Raw genomic sequence first — 22,122 nt, 5'->3', positions numbered from 1 at the left:
ACTGAAACTGAAACTATACAAAAGTTGAAGTATATGGCCGACAGAACGAAACAAAATGGGTACAGAAGGAGGTCTTGATTTCTAACCAAACAATGCTTTAATGGTCGCCGGCAACAAAGCCAGACAATCAAATGTAATTACACGCACATAAACACGCAAAAGACGCGAGTCCAAGACTGAGAATTTAACTTCAATATACAGGTACACTGAGAGGAAAAAAAAAGAGAGATATTAAACAAAAATATCAACCAATGTATAAGCATTCTATAAGCTCTTAGTTATATCTTGCAGTGTAAGATTGAGACACCTGAACCCGCACAACACAGACCTTTTGTAAAAGGTAGCCAAGAGAGAGAATCACGCAATTTACTATAATTTGCAGAAGGAGATTGTGTAATGGGCAGAAGGTAGAGGGGTAGAGGGGTTTAGAGGGGAAAGAGTTGCTCCAGTTTCTTGAGATTGCGGCAACTAAAGTTCTTATACTTCTCTGGTGGCTGTCAATGGTCGGGACTGTGAGTTTATGAGCAAAGTCATTAGGCAGCTGGCGACACTTATCCAGGGGGCAGTTAATTACAAAGTGGTTGTGGCCAGGGCAACTTGAAGGAGGGAGCTCTGCCAGGGCCAGGGCTCTGCTGGTCATAATTTCACGCCATTTGCGGTGCATAAGAGGCCACTAATGTTAGACTATGACTTGCAGTCCAAGTTGAAGACAGAAACTAAGTTTAAGATGAATTCCTTTCAAGTGGAGAAAAAAAGTATCCTCCATTAAAACTAATATATATTTCCGAAAATTTTGATTTAAAATAATTATAAAACATCCAGGCATCCAGTTCTTTCATCTACCAATTAACCCTGTTGCTGCTAATGACCCTAAGACCCACCGACCTTCAGACACTTCATTAGTTTAATTAATAATTGACAAATTTCGTGTCTAATCAGACGGCGTGCTGGCAGACTAATCATGACCAGCTCTTCAGCTGGTCCCATCCTTCCCCCTAAATTAATTCAATTAGAAGTTTTGGATTATGCCGCCTGATTATGCCAAAAATGCTGCGTGTTTATTAATTTTCTTGATTTTTTTTTGCTGCGGTTTCGCTTTGATTCCAAGCTCTGTGACTAGACTAATTTTCCATGTTTCTCTTCGCCAGATTATCCCCGCGTCGAGGTTGGCCCCGAGAATCCTTTGCGGGTGGAACGTGACCGGACTGCCAAGCTGGAGTGTAACGTGGATGCCAAGCCCAAGGTGCCGAATGTCCGTTGGACACGAAACGGTCGCTTCATCAGCTCCTCGCTGGTTCATACCATTCATCGGGTGTCGGTGCAGGATGCCGGCAAGTATACCTGCAGTGCGGACAATGGCCTGGGCAAGACCGGAGAGCAGGAGCTCATCCTGGACGTTCTCTATCCGCCGACGGTGGTCATCGAGTCGAAGACCCGCGAGGCCGAGGAGGGCGAAACCGTGACCATTCGCTGCAATGTGACCGCCAATCCCTCGCCCGTGACCATTGAATGGCTGAAAGAAGGCGCCCCCGACTTCCGATTCAGCGGCGATGTGCTCACCCTGAATTCCGTGCGGGCGGAACATGCCGGAACGTACGTCTGCCGGGCCGTCAACTGGATGCACAGTCAGGGCCAGGAGAGGAGTGAGCGCGTCGGCAACTCCACGGTGGCTCTGCTGGTGCGACATCGTCCGGGCCAGGCTTACATCACCCCCAATCGTCCTGTGGTGCATGTGGGCAACGGAGTGACCCTCACCTGCTCGGCCAACCCGCCGGGATGGCCGGTGCCGCAGTACAGATGGTTCCGCGACATGGACGGCGAGTTCTCCAGCACCCAGAAGATCCTGGCCCAGGGACCCCAGTATTCCATTCCCAAAGCCCACCTGGGCAACGAGGGCAAGTACCACTGCCACGCCGTGAACGAGCTGGGCATTGGCATGATGGCCACCATTGTCCTGGAGATCCACCAGCCGCCCCAGTTCCTGGCCAAGCTGCAGCAGCACATGACCCGCCGAGTGGGAGACACCGACTACACAGTGACCTGCAGCGCCAAGGGCAAGCCGGCGCCGAGTGTCAAGTGGCTGAAGGACGGCGTCGAGATCCAGCCCGACCAGAACCTGTACGAGGTGCAGACCAATCCCGACCAGGGCCTCAACGGCATGGTCACCGTCCAGAGTCAGTTGAAGTTCCGCGGCAAGGCCCGTCCTAACGGCAACGCCCTGGTGCCCGGGGATCGCGGCCTGTACACCTGCCTCTACCAGAACGAAGTCAACTCTGCCAACTCGTCCATGCAGCTGAGGATCGAGCACGAGCCCATCGTCCTCCACCAGTACAATAAGGTGGCCTTCGACATCCGGGAGACCGCCGAGGTGGTCTGCAAGGTGCAGGCCTACCCGAAGCCGGAGTTCCAGTGGCAGTTCGGCAACAACCCATCGCCCCTGACCATGTCCTCGGATGGACACTACGAGATCAGCACCACCACCGACAACAACGACATCTACACCTCCATCCTGAGAATCAACTCGCTGACCCACTCGGACTACGGAGAGTACACCTGCCGGGTGGTCAACTCCCTGGACACGATCCGAGCTCCCATCCGGCTGCAGCAGAAGGGACCGCCGGAGAAGCCCACCAACCTGCGGGCCATCGATGTCGGCCACAACTACGTCACCCTCAGCTGGGACCCCGGCTTCGATGGCGGCTTGAGCAAGACCAAGTTCTTCGTCAGCTACCGCCGTGTGGCCATGCCCCGCGAGGAGCAACTGATCCCCGACTGCGCCACTCTGGCCAACTCGAACTCCGACTGGGTGGAGGTGGACTGCCAGCGGGACATTCCCTGCAAGGTTACCTCGCTGGAGCAGCACCAGAGCTACGCCTTCAAGGTCAAGGCATTGAACCCCAAGAGCGGATCACCCTACTCCAATGAGATCCTGGTCACCACCAAGGTCAGCAGAATTCCCCCGCCTCTCCAGGTCACCTACCAGCCGAGTACCCGCATTCTGGGCATCGATGTGGGCGCCACCTGCCTGTCCCTTGTGGCCGTGGTGGAGTCCCTGGTGAATGCCAACACCCCGATGGCGTCCTGGGAAGTAGTGGCCACGCTGGACCAACTGCAACTGTCCGGAAACGGACCCACCCACAAGGATCAGGAAATTGATCGCCTGAACGGACTGAACCGACAGACCGGAAGCCGGGCCCTGGGTCTTCCCAATCCGGACGACGAGGACAACAGCCTGAACACCCTGGCCCTGGAGGACGAGAACAAGCCCACCGTGCGGGTCAAGCTGTGCCTGAGGTCGAACATGGAGCACTGTGGAGGCTATACCGATGCCGAGGGTGAGTATTGGGTCGGAAATTCATAAAAGTTTCCCAAGAAGGAGCTGGTAGTGGTGGAAAAATAGCAGAGGAGCGCTTGGAGGATGCCTGGAATGCTCGCAGGATGATTTCCATTATATGCAAAGCCATTACGAGCAATTGCACCACTTGAATGACCAGCAGCCTGGCTGCCTGGACAATCAATCACTCATCCAGTTCCCCGTATCCTGCGTCCTGTGGCAGTGGTCGCGGCGGTCTCTTCGCTGTTTACCCAGCTTACCACCCATCTTTCAAACAGCGAAGCCATTCATCCATTCAGGCATCCATTCCTCCATCTATCCAACCATTCATCCAACCATCCCTCTATCCATCCATCCATCCACTTCAACTCCTTGTAATGCATTTTTCATGGCTTCATTTCATCTCTTTCTGGTTGGGAATTGCGCTGCGAAGTGTGTTTCAAGAAGGGGTTTCCTTAAATTCCAAAGGATACGATTTTAAAAGATACCTATTCTAATAATTATTTCTCTAAATTTTTTGTAGTTGGAGGTCCTTTCATAGCGGAGAGCAGTGTGGCCACGCCCACCTTGATTGCCATCATCGTGTCCTGCATCGTATTCGCCCTCTTCGCCGGCCTGATCCTGATGTTCTGCCGCTGCAAGAAGAACCAGTCGAAGAAGAGCGCCGCCGCCAAGGACTACGAAATGGACTCGGTTCGGCCCTCCATCGTGGCCGCCCAGCAGAACCAGGCCCCGCCCCCGTACTACCCCGCCTCTGGCCTGGACAACAAGGCCCTGGAGCACTCGATGGATCTCGCCCTGAGCATGGAGGAGCAGAAGACGGCTCTGTATGCCGCCCAGAACGGCTACAGCTATCACCCGGGCAGTGGAGTGGTCGGCGTGGGTCTGGGAGGCGGAGGCGTGGGAGTCGGCGTGGGTGGCAGTGTGGTTAGCGGTATGGGTGTGGGCGGAGGTGTCGGCGTGGGAGGAATCGGCGGCAGTGGCGTTGGCGTCAATGGACTGATGCCCCCAATGCCAGGAAATGAATGTAAGTACCAGAATCCTTTCAAAACTTTTAAATCTGCCCTCGAAAAGGTCCTGAAACCAAAGTGAGAAACACTTCCGGTTGGGACATGTCCTTTTTGGTCCTTTTAATTCCTTTTTTTTTGTTGAATGGTACAGAAGCACCTGCGGTGATTTTTCATTGTCGGCAGGACATGCACAGTCGCACAAAATGAAATCCCTGCCACCGTTTAGAGGGGGGTGGGGTGGAGCGGGGTGTTGCAAAATTATGCTGCCCCTGAAAATGGTGGAAAGTGCAAAATGGAGTTGAGTGCAAATCGATGGTGGAGATGGTGGAACATTCATCAAGCGCGTTTTCTATTTTCTATTTTTTTTTTGTCCATCCGCCCACGCACCTGGAAAGGACGAGGACGAGCATGAGGGGGGTGTTGAAGGGAAAGCACTTTCCACTTCCGTTGTAAATTTGTTGAAACAGCAATTTTTTCTAAACGTTACTGGTTTTGTAGTATTTTGTAATATACTTTCCATTTTCGATTGTTGTTGTGCCCGCTGTCGCGTACATCGTCCATTCATCCTGAGAGGTCCTTTCGCCAACCCTGCGCCCGGGTATGCCCCCCTTTCTGATTCCATTCAGTCTACCAGGGTTGTCAGGGTGTGTGCCACACAAAATGAATGCGTAAAACCGGACTGAAGAGCTTTCTGTTCAAAAAGGACGATCCCCATCCTCTCGAGCATTTGTTCTCTCTGCGGTTTCACACAATTCACCATACAATTCATTATTAATTGTTGTGGTGTCCTTTGAGGGGAAGCGAGCTCCTTTCTGTAATGATGTCCAAATTAAAAATTCCTTTTTGGCCAGGAACATGAAACGTAATAGAAGCATCCTCCATCCTCGCCCATAACTGGACATTGGAAAATTGTAATTTCTTTTTTGGTTTTAGCCCCCCAATTGGCAGCTATTTTTGAGCCAATTTCGAGTTTCAATTGTTTTCGAAGGCCAATTAAAAATTTTAAGGCGCTTAGTCTGGGCCTTAGGGGTTAAGGGTCCCTGGGTTTGGGGCAAACATTGCCACTTAATTGCATTTAAAAACGATTTCGGTGGAAAAAGGGGAAGTGGCACAAAGTGGGAGTTGCAGTAACAGCTAATTTGCCAAGTGAAAGTGCCATGAATAATAAAGATTGCAGCAGGAGTAGCAGGAGCAGGAGCTGGCAATTGCAGGACGAACAGAGGAAACTCCATTTCTCCCCTGCCAACCCCCCTTCCAGCTTATTGTGAGCGCTAATTGCCGCTTAAGGAGCAGGCAGCCACAAGCGAAGAGTCGTCGAAACACACGAGGCCACACCGAAATGTCCTTAGCCAGATGCTCTAGTCCTGACTCGGTTTTACACTGAAAGAACTTTAAAATATTTTAGCTGCAAAATGAATTAATTTTTATAGCCCCAAAAGTCTATAAATATTTTTAGTTATTTAAAGTTTTCTTATCCTTCAGAAATATCCTTTTAAAACCATATTTTTTTCTGTGTAAAGCTCCTTTCGTTTACACTTCTGTCTGCAACTGAGAGTTACTGGGGGTTAGGGGCGCCAGTAGCTTCATTGTTTCAGTTGCCTGCACTTTTCGGGCTCGTTAACGGCCACCCAGTTTGGGCCACCGCCCCTTTAACTTCCGCTCCCCAAAGGGGGAGACCTCCTCCTGGTCTAGGCCAAAAACCTAATGAACTTTGCATGTAAACCGGCGACAACAATAAAAACAATCAAGTGAAGTGAGTGCAGCCAATAAAGGCAAAGGTGAGCAAAAAAAAACGAGGTTGGCAAGGAAATTAAGTTGAAATTTAATCCTTGCAATGTTAATCCTTTCTTAAATAGTTATTAAAGTTGGCTAAAGTTTGTTGCACTCCAAGGATCAAGTCCAAGGAGGCAGAGGCCACAAAATACGCCCACGGCTAGACGACAGCCAGGACATGTTCCAGGACACAAAACAAGCAGCTGAAGCAGCTGAAAAATTTTCCAAAAACCAAATAAATGCAAACAAATGTCGTCGCATATACACCGAAAAGTCAACCAACCATCCAAAATAGAGAAATGGAAAATAAAAATGTGGAAAAAATGGTTTTTAGAGAGGGGGAGGAGGCCAACAAAAATGGAAAAAAAAGAACAGAAGGAATCTCGCGCTTGGCAAAATTTATGCGCTAAATAAATAAAGCCATGAACCCGCGCGACGGGCCAACAAATGTCTGCCATGTTCAACTCTGGTCTGGTTTAGTTGGGTTTTGGTTTAGATGGGATTCTTCTGGTTCGCCTGTTCGCCTATTCGACGAACGACGGGTGTTTCCATAGGAATACTACCATACCAGCTCTGACGATTTTCTATGCAATTCAGTTTTGGGCTTCGGCCCCCCAAAAAGCAAATAGCCGCAAAATAGTTTAACGCGCCCTAGAAACGTTAACTGAAGAGCAAGCTGACTAGGACACTTGAAAAAAAATAATCCTAAAATACTTAGAAGACCTTTTATAAGTAATATTTTCATTAAAATCTTGGACTAATATTTTATTTTTTAAATCTGAAATAAAAGACCATTTATGGAAGCTTTTCTGTTTAATGTTTGACTTTCCTTCTGGACCAGCCACCCTTTTGGACATGTTTGTCTTATACGAGTGGGAGGACTGCCTTGGCCCAGCTGACAAACTGACCAGACCCACTGACCTAACCCCAAACCGAAAGCAAACCCAAAACCAAACTAAACCACAGACCACCAACAACATTCCGAAGACACTATCTATGAGTTCCAATTTGCTGGCTTTTGTATTTTTTTTTTTGCAGTTCACCAAACTAATTGGCTTAAATCTAAACACTGTTGCCAACAGTGAAAACATGCTTCGAAAATGAAAGGGGGAAAACCCATTTACGGTATTATGAAAATCATCAATACCCTTGGCCTGGTCTGGTCTCTCTTTGTTTAAGACCTTTTCAACTTTTCTGTCTTGAACTGAAAAATTCTGTCATGCCCAGCTGATCAGGAACAACACGGTGAACTCCTGTGGGAGTTTCCTTAACAAAGTTACTTCACTTCACTCTTGTCCGCCCCGCAGGCTTTTCATTCATTACCAAAAAAGCAAAGGAAAAAAAAAACAAAAATCTAAGAAACTGAAGCTGTGAGTGCTTTCAACATTTGGGCCAACTTCGGCGAAAGGGAAATGCCAAAAGAAAGGCCCAGAGTTGGGCGGAGGAAGTGGCAGCGGAAAAGTGCAACACGGCAAGTTCAGGAACTCGGCTGTAGGATCACACTTTCCCTGCCCTCGTTGCAGATGCCCCCAAAAAATAGCCCGACCCTTGTTGTGCCTCCTAAGTTTAAACGCATTTAGGCCAAACGCCAGAGAGCCCTGGCAAGCAGACTCCGAGTCGCGTCGCTAATTAAAAGTGCAACAAGGCAGGCAAAGGAGCCTACACTGGGGAAAATTAATCTCATACTTAAATCCCACTTACATCTTAGTTAAAATTTTATTCTCAGTGCATACATTAAAGCCCAGATAAGGTTGAACCCTGTTGGTGGTGCCATTAACACCCCAAACACCGAACTGGGCTTGAGTTCAGTTGAGATGAGTTGCCTCGAGTGGGAAGCCAAGTAACTGGGAGCAAAAGTGAGGAGGCAGACCAGACCGGCAGGCAGGCAGTACAAGTTATGCCCCTTAACCTCCTGAGCCCAGGCAGGCTGCCCTGCTATTTAGTTAACCGTTAATGGCATTTGAAACTGTTTTTATTGTGTGACTGCCGCTGCCTCCTTCTGCTGCTACTTCCTACTGCTGCTGCTGCTGCTGTTGCACAAAAATGTTGCATAATTGTAAGCGCTTCCGGTTGAAAAGTTTGTCGAGTGAATTAGGAGGGAAAACTTTCCACCAGCCCCAGCACTTTTACATGAAAAGATTTTCCAACGCAAACTGTACTAGAGAGTGGGGAGTTTAATAAGCTGTTTTGGGGAGGGCCTTGGGAGGTACTGACTGGGCCAGAACTATGCCGCAACTGTTGTTGTTATTTGCTCAAATCAATGCACAAAACTTTGACAAACTTTAATTGCTTCAAAAAAATAAAAATAAATATAAGAATAAACCAGAAATAGGGGAGGGGGGTGGTCTCTCTCCAGACAATGGAAATGCATTAAAATTTTCATCATCGTGGCGCGGGTATGGGGTATTTTGTTATTTCGGTCAAATATTTGGCAAACTTGAGCAATCAAAAGTTGTCGCTGGCAAAAGATTTGATGCTTATCAAATTGAAAAGTTTCTCTCCTCCTATCCAGTCGTTATATTTTCGTATTTTTTTTTCGCTGCAATTCGAAAATATATAAAAATAATAATAACAATGAGAGCGAGAAGGAGCAGAATGTTGAGGCATAAAATTACTCAAGCAAATATGCAAATTAACTGGGACCAAGTTGGTCGCATGAAATGTAAATGAAGTTAATATTATTACTGTTTTAGTTTTATGGCTAATCATAAAAATTATCACGCCCACCAAAACGAGGCATAAAAACGTAGCCCTAAACCTAAACCCGACTCGCAGTTTCCAGTTCCCAGTTCCAGCTGCGCTGACACGCGAGTAGTAAGCCGAGACTTGTCATAAAAATTCACATTTCTCGGGGACTGTCTAGAGTGGAACTCAATCTGTGGAAAATCACTAAAATCGAACCATTTTATTGCATACTTTTTCATGCGTGACAAGAGACCTTGCACTGAAAAATAGGCAATGCTTTTAGCAACTAAAGTTCTATTCATATTTAATTGTTGTAAGGATTTAAGGAATCAATTTTTACATTTATTTTAAAACTCCTTTCCTGAAAAATCCTGAAAAAGGCATGAAATTATATTTTTGAAAAGCCATTCTTCTGCTAACCAGTTGAGACTAAACTTGAGTCAAAATTCAAAAAGTTTCGGTGTGTTGTCGGCAAGCGTGCGTTTAATATTTATGAGTGATTTATCACGATATAAAAATAATCATCAAAGGCAAGGCAAAGGACAAAGAGCTTCTCCACCTCCGATATCCCATAAAAATTTGTCAAAAAGTTGAAGGACACAGAGCGCCAAAGAAGCGGGGCGAAGTGGAATTCTGTGTTCCATTGGAGGGTTTATGACCCTCGGATAGATTTTAAGTGGCGCACACGGCGTATGCGCAATGTGATGAACTATTAATTACGCCTTGTCTCAACGAGAGCTCGTTCCTCGGGGCAGTTAATAAATTCGTTTAATGCCTCTGTCATTTTTATGTGTTAATCAATAAAAATCCGGCCCAAAACCAAGAGAGAATATCAACTTTGTTGTGAAGCCTAGTGAAAGTTTGGCTTAATTTTAATTAAATTTTATTTTACTGCCAACGAGCCAAAGTTTCTGGCTGGCCAAAGGACAGTTTCCTTTGCTATGGCAGTCTCTTGACGTTGGAATATGTATATTTATGATATTTTGATTTAAGGCCCCTTTAAGCCACTTTACAATTACTAGGGCACATTCATCATTTGCCATTCTGTTCATATGTGTTTTTTTTCTGTTTCTGGTCTGTTACAGGGGTCAACATGGGCTACATGGAGAACAACTACTCGAACTCGAACAATGGCGGAAGTGTCAACTCGCAGGACTCGTTGTGGCAGGTGAAAATGTCGGCCGCGGCTGTGGGTGCCCAGCAGGGTCTGGTCCAGGCGCCAATGAATCAATATGTGGAACAGCAACCCGCCTACGGATACGATCCTCTCACCCACGGTGGTTATGGGGCGGTCGATGACTATGCCCCCTATCCCCATCTCACGGCCACGCCCAGCCAGGTGGGCGATGAGTACCATAATTTGCGCAACAGCCAGAATCCGTCCCGGCAGGACTACTGCAGTGATCCCTATGCATCTGTGCAGAAGCCGAAGAAGCGAGTCGACCAGCATTTAGGTGAGTATCCATTACGAAAGGATAATAAGTTAAGGATTTAAGAGGGTAGTTTGGAGTGAATGTTTAAAAACGGAGAAGAAAATCAATCAATTTCCTAATGAAATAATGCTTGTAAACAAATTTCATCAAAATGCCTCAAGTAGGATAAGGCCAAGCTGAAGAATATTACTGCAGATTTGTTAGAGCAACTTTGCCTCATTTTGATTGATAAACTTTCCCCAAACGCACCAAAAACCGACCGAGAACCCCCTCAGAAGTTTCCTATTTTCTGACACATTAAGCTGTGGTGCTATCATGCCCTAGTCTATCGGGGCGTAGAAACTTTCCAGAAAAAGAGTAAGGTCCTTCCTGTCTTTGGTAGAGCGGCCTATGTCAAAAACTGGGCTAAGGCAACTGACTGAAAAAAAAGTTGGCCCAACATTTCTGTTGGCATTTTGGGCTTTGGCTCGCTTTCAGTTATGACAAGTTAAGCACTTAAATGCCGAAATCTAAAATGTTTCTGCGCCCTTTTTGCCATGCTAATTATAAACACTGTCCGAGGGGTCAGAGGGTTCTCCCCCGAAGAGAACATGTCGCAAATAAATAATATTTTGAGGCAATATGCTGTTCGAACATTCTTGGCTTGGCTTAAAGTATTTACTGAGTTTTGCTTTAAGTTCACTGAAGCAGACAACACAGCACCAAACCGCAACGAAATCAACAAGAATTGGAACGTGAACTGGAAGGGGAAGTTTGTGCCCTTTGGCATCCACAGCTTGTTTTTGGGATTGTCTATGTATTTCTGTCTGTCTGTATACTTTTCGCTTCGACTGTATATCCAGTATACAGTGTGTGTTCGAATTTTTGCGGAATCCATTTTTGCCGCATGGCCCATGTTGTTATGTGTGTTTTATTATTTATATACACTTTGATGAGTTACTTTAATATTTAAAAACTATAAGAGAAATATATATTTATTTTTAAAAATATAAAAGTCTCAAAATATTATCTATATTTTATTTATTTTAATAAATGAAACCTCCCCTTTTGTTTGAATATCTTTTGAATGAATTTTACAAGCGTATTGACTCTTCGGCAATTTTTTTACAAAAACATTCCTGAACTTTTCATATTGTTTTTGTTGAGCAACCGCTGGTGTTTGTTTGTCGTTGTTATTGTAATGCCAATAACACCGCAAGTGTTTTAAAATATTAAATAATAAAAAGCGAACCGAACCGAACCGAACCAGAGAGCCCAAGATGAACAGCCACAGTGAGAGTTTTGAGTTGGATCAACAGCAGCGGTGACTGTAAAGCGCCCATGGGTCGTATGCGTAATATTCCCTTACTTTTGTGTTTGTATGTGTGTGTTGGTGTTGGCCACAACTATGAGCTTTGTGTGTATGTGTCTGTTATCTTTACGCTTTATGAGCACCAAACCCCGAAAAAAAAAATACATTTTTGGTAGCTGGTTGTTGTTTTTGGGGTTTTATTGCCCAGGACTTGCAGGACTCACAGGATGGTACTGTTGCGTTTGTTGTTGTTGTTTTGCCTGAATATTGTTAGCTGGCATTTTTTTTTTAGCCTGTTTTCGTTATGTGTTTCATCTTTCTTTGCGCTGTGGTGCGTGCATATAAAATGCAATAAAAAAAGGGAAGCGAAAAAAAGCATTGGAGGCGATTTCCTACTACCCCTCTTTATATACATACATATATATTTTTTTTTGCCTTTGTTTACTGAGGTTAAACGCAAGACAACAAAAAATTTTAGAGGAGGAAAATAGGCTACTGGGTGTGTGTATTTGTTTTTTCTACAAAAACTAAGAAATGCACAACCCAAGCGAACAAAAACCCACAAAAAAACAGCCAGCGGTGGGCGAGAAAAAAATGATTGCAACTTGAAATGCCAAAAACCAACGGCATAACAACAGCTGTCCAAGCCAAAGGGAGGATGCAGGATGCAGGATGCAGAAACTATTCGGTCATGTCAATAAAATGCAACAAAAATATCGAAGATGCTACACCAAACATCCAGCTACGAGATGGAAGATACATCCCCCTTGAGTGCCATCAAAAGCAAAGCAAACTAAAAGCGAGGCCAGCTCAGATCTGGAGAGGGTTAATGTTGCAAAGAGGGAGAGTGGTGGCAGGGTGGCAGGATGCCAGTGAGGCTGGGGTGGCATGTGTGGCAAGAGAAACCCAGCAGATTGACAGTGCTACAATATGCAAATACATCTTCATTACATTGATGTCAGCTTAAGCACAGCTTGCAACTGCAACTGAATGTGTGTGTGTTTGTGTGGCCTTGTGTGTGAGTGTGTGTGTGCCTGTCGGTGTTTGTATGTTTAAAAGCTTTTACACTTGCCAAACTCACATTTGAGACCCCCTCTTGGCTCACACACCCTGCCTGCCTACCGCCTGGCTGCTCTCTCTCTGCCAACCAAACCTCAGCTGACTTTTGTGCTATGCAAAATGCATCTAAAGCACTGAGAGAAATATTTAGAAAAGTTTAAATAATTCTAGAAAAAATTACAAAGCAAACTAGTTAAATTTTATCCACAGTGCATAGTAGTGAGTGAGCAATCAGAAGGGTTTTGGGAGGGCCTGCAGAAGAGGTGCTGGCCATGGCCGGAAGGAAGTCTGCGGCAGGCGCCAAAAAGCTGCGTAAGCAAATTTTTTCCTCATCTGTTAACATGCAAAGAAGGTTACACAGTATAAAGCATATAGGATTGAGGATATATATACATATGTATGTATGTAGGAAAGGGTGTGAGGCATCAGACATACTGACTGATTGATTATGCAGACTTTTGTGTCAGTTGGCTGAGCGCTTTTGTTTGGTCTTTTGTCAAACATACACAGACATCCACACAGACATACGACAGGAGCCAGAAAATGGCTTTAATTCATCATTAGGGAATGAGGAAAAAAGAGAAAGCCAACCACAAGATGAAGAACAAGACGAGGATTATCCCGGGCTTTTAGCAGATTATTCAAATTGCTACTTCATGAATATACATAAACGATTTTGATTAATATCAGAGCATTTATAGCAACGCGACATATGCCTGGGGCAGAGAGAGCATAATTGAAGCCGGAAAATGGGTCGGTCCGGAAAGGAAAACTTTCAATTTAAGGGATTAAGTGAAAGTCTTTCAGGATCGTTTTCTAATTGATTAATTTCTTTAAAACCTTGACCAAACTATCTTGGATAATATGTTCATATTGAAGGAGGAGAAGCCTACAATGCAGTTTGCTTTTAGGCTAAGCAGTAAATGCCAAGAAAGTTTATTCAAAGTGCCATAAGAATCGTGTTCTGGCTGCGCTTTCCCTTTCTCTAGCTGGAAGGATTCCAAATGCTTGCAAAGGATGAAGTGAAGGCGGCTGGCTGGCAATAGGGAATCACATAAATCACATGAGTCAGGATTTTTGCAACAAGAAAAGGAGCTCCTAGCTTCCAGACTAACAAAAAAAAAACTACATGGCCAGGAGAAACACACTCCACAGCACTAAACACACACTAAGTGGATTTGTGAGTGGAGGAGATGGGAGATGGTAGAAAGCCAGTGGCCAAAAGGCAACAAATGATAAGCGTTTTGGCTTCTATATTTTTGAACCCAGGGAGTCTCTACTCTTTGTTTGTGTTGGTGGGATAAACTCATCTGCAATTTGTTTACTTTCGACGTATTCCGAAAATTTACTAAAAAAAATGGGTTATTACGAGCTTAGCATAACAAAAAAAAAAACAAAAAACTTGGCCAGAGAATAACAGAAAACCAAAAGGGTTAGCTAAAACAAAAAAAGTGAAAGAAAAACATGTCCCTTCTCCCTAGGAGGAAAAACACGCACACAGACACTGGAAAAATTTGCATGCAAAGACAGGCGAGTGGAAAGTGGCGACCAACAGTGCGTATGCTTAACGCAAAAACGATTAAGTTGTTGAGAGAGAGTTGAGAGTCGAAAGACTGAGTGGAAATTGAAAAACAGCATGAAAAACCACTAGCAGGCATTGAGGAAAAAACTAGTGTGTGTATGTAGCCGGGCGGAGGCGGGGCACAATAAAGTTATGCGCATAATATCCTCAGCTCACGTATTGGCCATAAAATGCGACCAGGAACCCAAACAGGAGCCAAATCTTCGAACAGTTGAAAATCTACGAAAGGAAATAGTTGGAAAAAAGGATTGGCTTTTGCAGCTTTCCTCCTGGCTCTCGGCTGGCTGGCTTTCCCTTTTTGGTTTTTTTTTTCTACTTTTTGGGTCAAGTTTATGCAGATGCCAAGAGTAGAGTGGCGAGTGGCAAGTGGAGAGTGAAGAAAGGCACAGGATAAAAAAAAAGGAGGAAAAGGCGTTGGGGCGACGGCGACAAACGCGCTTTGGAATTTTTCACACGACCAAGAATCCGGGGGAAAATCCACGGAAGAGGAGGTCTGATGGTTGCCAGCCAGTTGAACGGGACGGAATATGTTAAAGAGCAGTTGTTAAAAAGGATTTACGTTTTACATTTGTGAACAGGGCAAGAAATAAATTGTAGAGTTCAAAAGACTTAAGACAAATTTAAATAAGTTTAGCAAGAGATTTTAGTAAAGAACTATAAAAAGTAAACCCTATTAAATCTAGAAAATTATATTTAATTCCGATAACCATTCCATCATTTTATTTACCGTGCATTCAGAAGTGAGACATTCACACATTGGTATTTGGCCAAAAAAGCATTTGATGCGGCGATTTCGTTTTCCCCATCCTTGTCCCTTTTTTATTTTTTTTATTTTGAAATTCAAATTCCAATAAATTTTCCAACGATTTGGCACACAAAGCAATCCAAAGCATAGCAAAGCCAGTCAAAGGCAAAAAAAAAGAAAGAAGGGAACTAAAAGCTGGGGAGAAAGTGTGAGAGTGCATGGAGGTTGTTAGTGTTGAATCCTTTGCCGGATTTGCATGGCCAAAAAGAGCTGCGGACATGGATTGAAAGTGGAGATGGAGCTGCGGGTTGGGGCGAGTATAGACGATGGGCTATGGGGATGGGGATGCGCTTAAATATGCAACAATTTGTAGCAGACAAAGATGTTTGCCAAAGTGCCGAGTGCCGATGGCCGATGACCGAGTGCGGGGAAGAATGGTTGTCCTTTGATTATAAATTAATGTCCTGTTTACAAGGGGTAGGATCCCTACCCCAGCTCCGCAAACCAAATGCCAGAAAATGCCTCTAATTCGTTTACAATTTGTAGTGGGATGGCCTTTGGACAGGGAACAACACAGCTGCAGATGCAATTGCAGCAATCTGCGCCGGAATTGGTACTCGTTAGTGAGAGCAATCAACTGGTAAATTAAAACAATTGCTTTTGGGGCCGCAAAAAAATCCCCACCCGGTTAAGCTGACAATTTAAGGCTTCGATAAACTACAATGATGGGTGCAGTTAAATGCGTTCAATCAAACGAATGATAATTAAATTGCCAAAAGCTTCTATAAATCGTACAACTTGCGTTTGTCAAATTGCGAAATTGATTGATTTGTGTCACAAGGATGAGAGTGGATATATGTGTGTTTGATTTCATTTTAAGCTATACCTTAAGCATTAGACAATTTTTAAGTGCTGGCAAAATATTCCCTAACTTTTGGCTATTTTTCTCTATTATTCTCATACATGTCTTGCCTAATCGTAAAAATTTAAAAAAAAAATTAAAATTTTAAATCAAATAGCGGACATTATACAGGATGTTACGCTCTAACGGAGCGCGCAGGCTGAAGTAAGTTTAAGTCAAACAAGGACAAAATTAAAAAAAAAAAAAGAATTCCATTACTGTGATGATGCAGAATTTTTCGAGTTTCAGTTTTAAGTTTGCTTTAATTTTTGTGGAGCCTATAAGCACCGACCACAGAAGCCACAGAAACATAACAGCACCACTCCACCTACAACAGCCACCCTTAGAAAACACTCGCCGTGTGTTTGTTTTGATTAGCATTTTGTTTTTAATTGTTTTAGCATGACTTTGCCGCTTTTTCGCCCATTTTGGTAAACTAATTTAAACAATTTCCCTCATTCTGTCTTCTGTCTCTGTTTTGTGTAGATTCACCATATCACGACGTAAGCGGCCTGCCCAATCCCTACAACATGGAGCACATGGAACAGGACGAGGTCCTGCCGCCCCAGCAGCACATGTCCCTGAGCTACGACGACAGCTTCGAGGGCGAATATTCGACAACGCCGAATGCCAGGAACCGTCGCGTCATACGCGAAATTATTGTCTAGGAAATTCTAGTTCGAAATGAGAAGTTATCGGATCAGCACACCCAATATTCTACCACTCTCACACGCTAAATTCCATTATTATCATCATCGTACTCATTCATTCATCGTTTCTGGATCTAATATTTTGTTTTTATTTTATTTACTCGGACTTCCAGCTACCTTCTTGACTGGAGGAAGCAGAAGGAGGAGGTTTTTTTAAAAAGTGGCCATTTTGAATACTTTTTTTTAATATAAATAATAATTTGATGTAAGCTTAGGTTTGAGGTTTTTGACGACGAACGAACGTGTGTTGAGTTTTATTGGCAACGAACGAGATATTCGCATAGATACCATAATACCCTAGGCATTAGAGTTCCGATCTATCATCGCTCTAGTTCAGCACTTTGTTGACACAAACACGCCACTGACAAAAAACTGAACGAAAAATAAACAAGATATACACACACGGATAAAAGCATCACTGGACGAGCACTAAATGTTACGATTTACCAGGTACCATAGGGCTAAAAAGTAGGTTATATTAAAGGTCATCTAGGTCCCAGTTGCAACAAACGAACTTTAAACTTTAAGGCATCAAATGTTGAAAGGAGCGGAATTTCAAAAAACAAATCTCACACTTCACATAGTCTAAGGTTAATTAACTCTTAAGTGATTCTTGAAGTGGTTCTGTGCGATCTTCTCAATAGGGCTCTGAGCTATATCTCCACCGATATAGCCAATATTTTCGCAATAACCGCCCTAGCACAGTCCAAATAAAAAAAAATTCAAATAAAATACAAAAAAATATAAAAAAACAAAAAAACATACATAAACAGTACGACCTGCCACAAAAAATTAAGAAAAAAAAAAAACAAACTTACCTTAACTTAATTTTACATTTTTAAATATATCTGAAGAGAAAAAAAGAAAATGTGGCTTTAAGTAAGTTATACTATGATACAGAACTAAAACACAGACAACTTTAAAAATTATTACAAATAATTAAAAAATAGAACAGCGACAAGCAAACAAAACCCAATTCCTCCAATCGAAAAACTTTAAATTAATTTACAAAATTTTTACCACCTAACTGAAAAGTTTGTTCTGTTTTCCATTTGTTCGTTCGAGCTTTGTGTTGAAAATTCAAAATTTTAATTGTAATTATCGACTAATTTGTAATTACTGTTAAGTCATCTAGAAAACGATTGATTAAGTTATGTTAACCCATTGAGTTAAATTATAAATGTTTTGTTTGTGCATTGCGTTGTGTTTTTTAACCCCTTATCAACTGTGTTTTTTGCAACTTTTTGACAATGGCACACACACACACACGAAAATTGAAGAAAAGATGAGAAAATGCGATGCGGAACATTTTTTAGCTAAGATTTAAATGTAAATACATGTGTAATTTGTATATATTTACTTGAATTGCAAAGTAAATAAGCAGCAGCGGCAACTTAAATTAAATTGTAGTTAATTTTAAACAATTTCAAAATGAATTTAAGTAGTAAGCAAGTGTTTAAGAGCAAATGCCACAAAATATAAAGCGGAACATCAGAGAAGCTTGCTAAAAAAAAACAAAAACGAATTAAGAAATCTTAAGAATAGAAAAGAAAATCTCGTTAAATGAACAAAATAAAACCATAATGAGCAAGTAAGAAACAAACAAATACGAAAATGAGAATCTTTATTATATAAATTATACACTTTAAATCGGATAAGCGAATATACATTATATATATATATACATATACACGTACATATACATCTACTTATTATTTGTAAATAAGTAAAGCATAAATTTTCATTTGAAAACCTACCCTCCCCCCAAACGAAACGAAATCCATTAAAAAAATATATTTCCAAACAAAACACAAAAAAAAGTGCAAATCAAAGCAACATTTTTTATTTAGCAAAAATATTTATATATTTTTTGCAATTTGACTGACAGCCGTGGCAGTGGCCCACAAAACACGAGCGATATAACAAAAATATTGAAAAATGTTGAGAAAAAAGTATGGATACGAAGCGGCAGAGACAGAGAATTTGATGCCCTCGGGCGGGCTGTTCAAACAATAAAACACTTTGTTAACTATTTTGTATGCATTTCTGATTTCATTCAATTCAACAAATTGCCACCACACAACACGAAAAGAAAACAAGAAAGGAAAGCTAACTTCGGGCGGAGCCGAAGTTTATATACCCTTGCAGTTAAAACTGGATATATATCGCAAACATCAGATATAGTTGGCCGATCCTTATGATTACATCATAATAAAACCAATTAATTACAATAAAAAATCTAAAAAAAAGTCCCAAGCTTTTATCTTCAAAAATACGAAAGTTGATATTTCTACCAAATACCATTTCCAATCGTTCAGTTATATGGCAGCTATAGGATATAGTCGGCCGATCCTAATGAAATTTCGTAGGTCGGATTAACTGACCAAAGATATAATCTGTAGCAAATTTCAGCGTTCTATCTTCAAAAACACGAAAGTTGGGTCATTTCCGATCAATCAGTTATATGGCAGCTATACGATATAGTCGGCCGATCCTAATGAAATTTCGTAGGTCGGATTAACTGACCAAAGATATAATCTGTTGCAAATTCCAGCTTTCTATCTTCAAAAACACGAAAGTTGGGTCATTTCCGATCAATCAGTTATATGGCAGCTATAGGATATAGTCGGCCGATCCTTATGAAATTTGACATGTCGTTTTATTTTGCCAAAAATAGCTCTCATGTCAAATTTGAACTCTCTAACTCTCAAAACACCAAAGTTATACCAGTTCCGATCAATCAGTTATATGGCAGCTATAGGATATAGTCGGCCGATCCCGGCCGTTCCGACTTATATACTGCGTGCAAAGGAAAGAAGGGTGTGTGCAAAGTTTCAAGACGATAGCTTCAAAACTGAGAGACTAGTTCGCGTAGAAACGGACAGACAGACAGACGGACAGACAGACGGACAGACAGACGGACAGACGGACAGACGGACATGCTCATATCAACTCAGGAGGTGATCCTGATCAAGAATATATATACTTTATAGGGTCGGAGATGTCTCCTTCACTGCGTTGCACACTTTTGGACAAAATTATAATACCCTCTGCAAGGGTATAAAAAATTAGCTAAAATATTTATGCATATACATACACAGCCAAACACTCACTCATTCACCCACAAAAAAAAAAGAAACACCCATTGACACTCATGTGCGTTCACAAAAACAAAACATACAATATTTTTTTATTCAGTTTTAAAAAGAAAGGTAAAATAAAGCAAAACATCAAAAAAAAGAGAAGAATTTAAATTAAATATATATGGCGTTTTGATTTTTCGAATCCCGGGGAAATTGGTTAAACTGAATGGTGGGTGGTGAATGGTGGGTACTGGGTTATGGGAGGTGGGTGGTAACTCCACCAAAGAAGTCGGAAAGAAGCAACAGCAGCTGCGGGCATTGCATAATGTGCCATGTTTAAGTTGATTGGCACCAAATTTATAGCATGCAATTTGACTTAAGTGGCAGTGCCGTCGACGCAGCACTCTGGCAACCCTGGCGGGCAACCCTGGTGGCGCCGGAAGTAACACGACACTGACATTTTAATTTAGTGCCAAGCGCAGGACCGCCCCATCACTACAACACCCAAACCCACCCACAGTTTCGCTTCCTGTTCGTGTCACTGCTGCAGTTTTGCGTAAGAAACGCCAGCCGTTGACAGGGACGGGGATGGGGAGAGGGGGTGGAAAGAAAAACGCCTTTGGAAAAGCCATCAGCTTGAAATCAAATGGCGATGATTAACAGGCGGATAAGTGGATTAAAAAATTCAACGGCAATCAATAAATATTTATGGTAAGTTGAGGAATTTCAGAAGACATATCAGGTGTGCTAAGGTAAGAATATGCATTAAAAATTAAAAGGAAACTTAAGTTTATAAATAGTAGAATTTATTTTCTAATAACTTTATAAAGTTGGATAAAAATGTAGGTCAAAGAACAGGAGCACTGGGTCCTGCCGGGTGTCCTAAATAAATTCAAAGAGACACCGAGCGTAGTACCAGCCGCCATTCACATCTCAATGCGAGAAACAAAAGCAGCATATGGAAATTCATTTAGTACGCTTGGCCCCACCACCCCAACACCACCACCCACTATTAACCCATCCCTGGGCGAGGGTGGTGCTCATCCAGCACGTAGACGCCAACCGCCGTCAATTAAAGCGCTGCCGGTGTTGCCTAATTGGATTTATGCCACATTTATGTGTGTGTAGGTGAAAATTCGCTCGTGCTAAAAATCAGCAGGATAATGAGCGAGAACGCCTGCCATTAGGCCCCGGAAAAACACAGGGACCACCCACCCAGGAACTAGGCAAACCAAACGTAACCAAAGGACAGGGACACAGCCACAAACTTGATGCCTCATCCGTACCAACAATTGCAACTTGGCGAGCGCACTAACAACTTTCGAGGACTTTAAATGAAATTACGCGAAAACTTTCGGACTACCATTCAGTCAGTGGTGGGAACTTTTTCAAGAGATCGCCATGGAAGTGAATCCCTCGATTGCGGTCGAGGGCACGCCTGCGGTCATAATGAGTTTCATAAATTACCGCAAATTAAAGACACGATGAGTAGTCCACCTTATATTCGTATTATTATGTATAATAAGATGCCATCTCATGGTATGGTTTCAATCAATTTCACGTGGACAGTGGCGTTGTTTAATAATTAAAATAACAATTAATTAATAAAAAAGTCCTTTACATTTTGTTTTAAAAATTATGATAGCCTGTTGTTGTTTTCATTATTCAAAAGGGGTCTATCGGGATCCCTGTCCACTGTTGAAGTAACTGCACTGCCCTAGTACCCAATACCCCACCAAAACTCATCCCTCATTCTGTTTGTGTGGATTCTGCGGTCATTGGTTTGTAATTAATGCGACCAGAAGCTGACCAGGGAGCGACTTGGCACGCCTGTGGCAGCCTAATGTTGCACGGTCCCGAAAGCATCCAAGTCAGAGGCCCGGAGGCAAATTCCGGAATCCTCGCCCGTCTGCGGTTGCTTTACGGCCGGGAAAATTGGCAATGGAGAGGCACGCCTGCAGACGCCCCACCAGCTCGTCGAGTGCTTTTGTGTTTAATTTTATTAATTATCGACGTAATCTTTGAAGTTCGTGGCAGCTTGCCACCCTGCTAAACTCCTGGGGAGAACCAACTTTTGTCTGTTTGGCCTTTTGGGCCTAACTTCACACATCTAATATCCCACAGATGTGAAGGCGCCTCCATTAATCGTGTTAACTCGAACGTGTGTGGCAGTTTTGGCGCGAATTCCGCCCACGAAAGTTCGAAGAGAAAGTTGCAACCAAATCCAATTTTGATGTGGCAGCCGAAAGGTCGAGGTATCTGACGAGTGCACTGAATTTATTCTCACTACAATTTATTTGTTTTTATTTATACCCTTGTAGAGGGTATTATAATTTTGGTTAACGTGTTTTTTTTTCTCATTTTTAAGGGATCCCATCCAGAAACCGTTTAAGGTACTCCGCTTGAGAATCGGATGAGAATTGGGGAAGATATAACCATCACTGTGGGCCATAAAGGGAAAAACCCCATTTTCAAGGGATCATGAAAAATGGACAAAAAATCTAAAAAATATTTCG

At 42.9% G+C, this 22,122-nt stretch overlaps 1 protein-coding gene across 2 annotated transcripts in view; it reads left to right on the top strand.

Moving 5' to 3' along the window:
- Nucleotides 1-17,265, top strand: part of ed (hemicentin protein echinoid) — a 76,275-nt gene extending 59,010 nt beyond the window's left edge. Inside the window, exons 5-9 of one of the 2 annotated variants that reach the window (XM_017233388.3) lie at nt 1,149-3,335; nt 3,858-4,361; nt 9,888-10,256; nt 15,932-15,978; nt 16,300-16,373. In XM_017233388.3, coding sequence (XP_017088877.2) covers nt 1,149-3,335; nt 3,858-4,361; nt 9,888-10,256; nt 15,932-15,960 — 3,089 coding nt within the window. In that variant the 3' untranslated portion in view covers nt 15,961-15,978; nt 16,300-16,373. Of the gene's footprint in view, nt 1-1,148; nt 3,336-3,857; nt 4,362-9,887; nt 10,257-15,931; nt 15,979-16,299 lie in introns of both variants that reach the window. The other variant, XM_017233387.3, reaches the window with a different exon arrangement.
- Nucleotides 17,266-22,122: the final 4,857 nt, after the last annotated feature.

Source organism: Drosophila bipectinata, chromosome 2L (assembly GCF_030179905.1).
Source record: "Drosophila bipectinata strain 14024-0381.07 chromosome 2L, DbipHiC1v2, whole genome shotgun sequence".
In the NCBI taxonomy this organism is placed as follows: Eukaryota; Metazoa; Arthropoda; class Insecta; order Diptera; family Drosophilidae; genus Drosophila; species Drosophila bipectinata.
The sequence above is the reverse complement of the archived record's forward strand: the minus strand, read 5'-3'. Positions and strand labels throughout refer to the sequence as shown.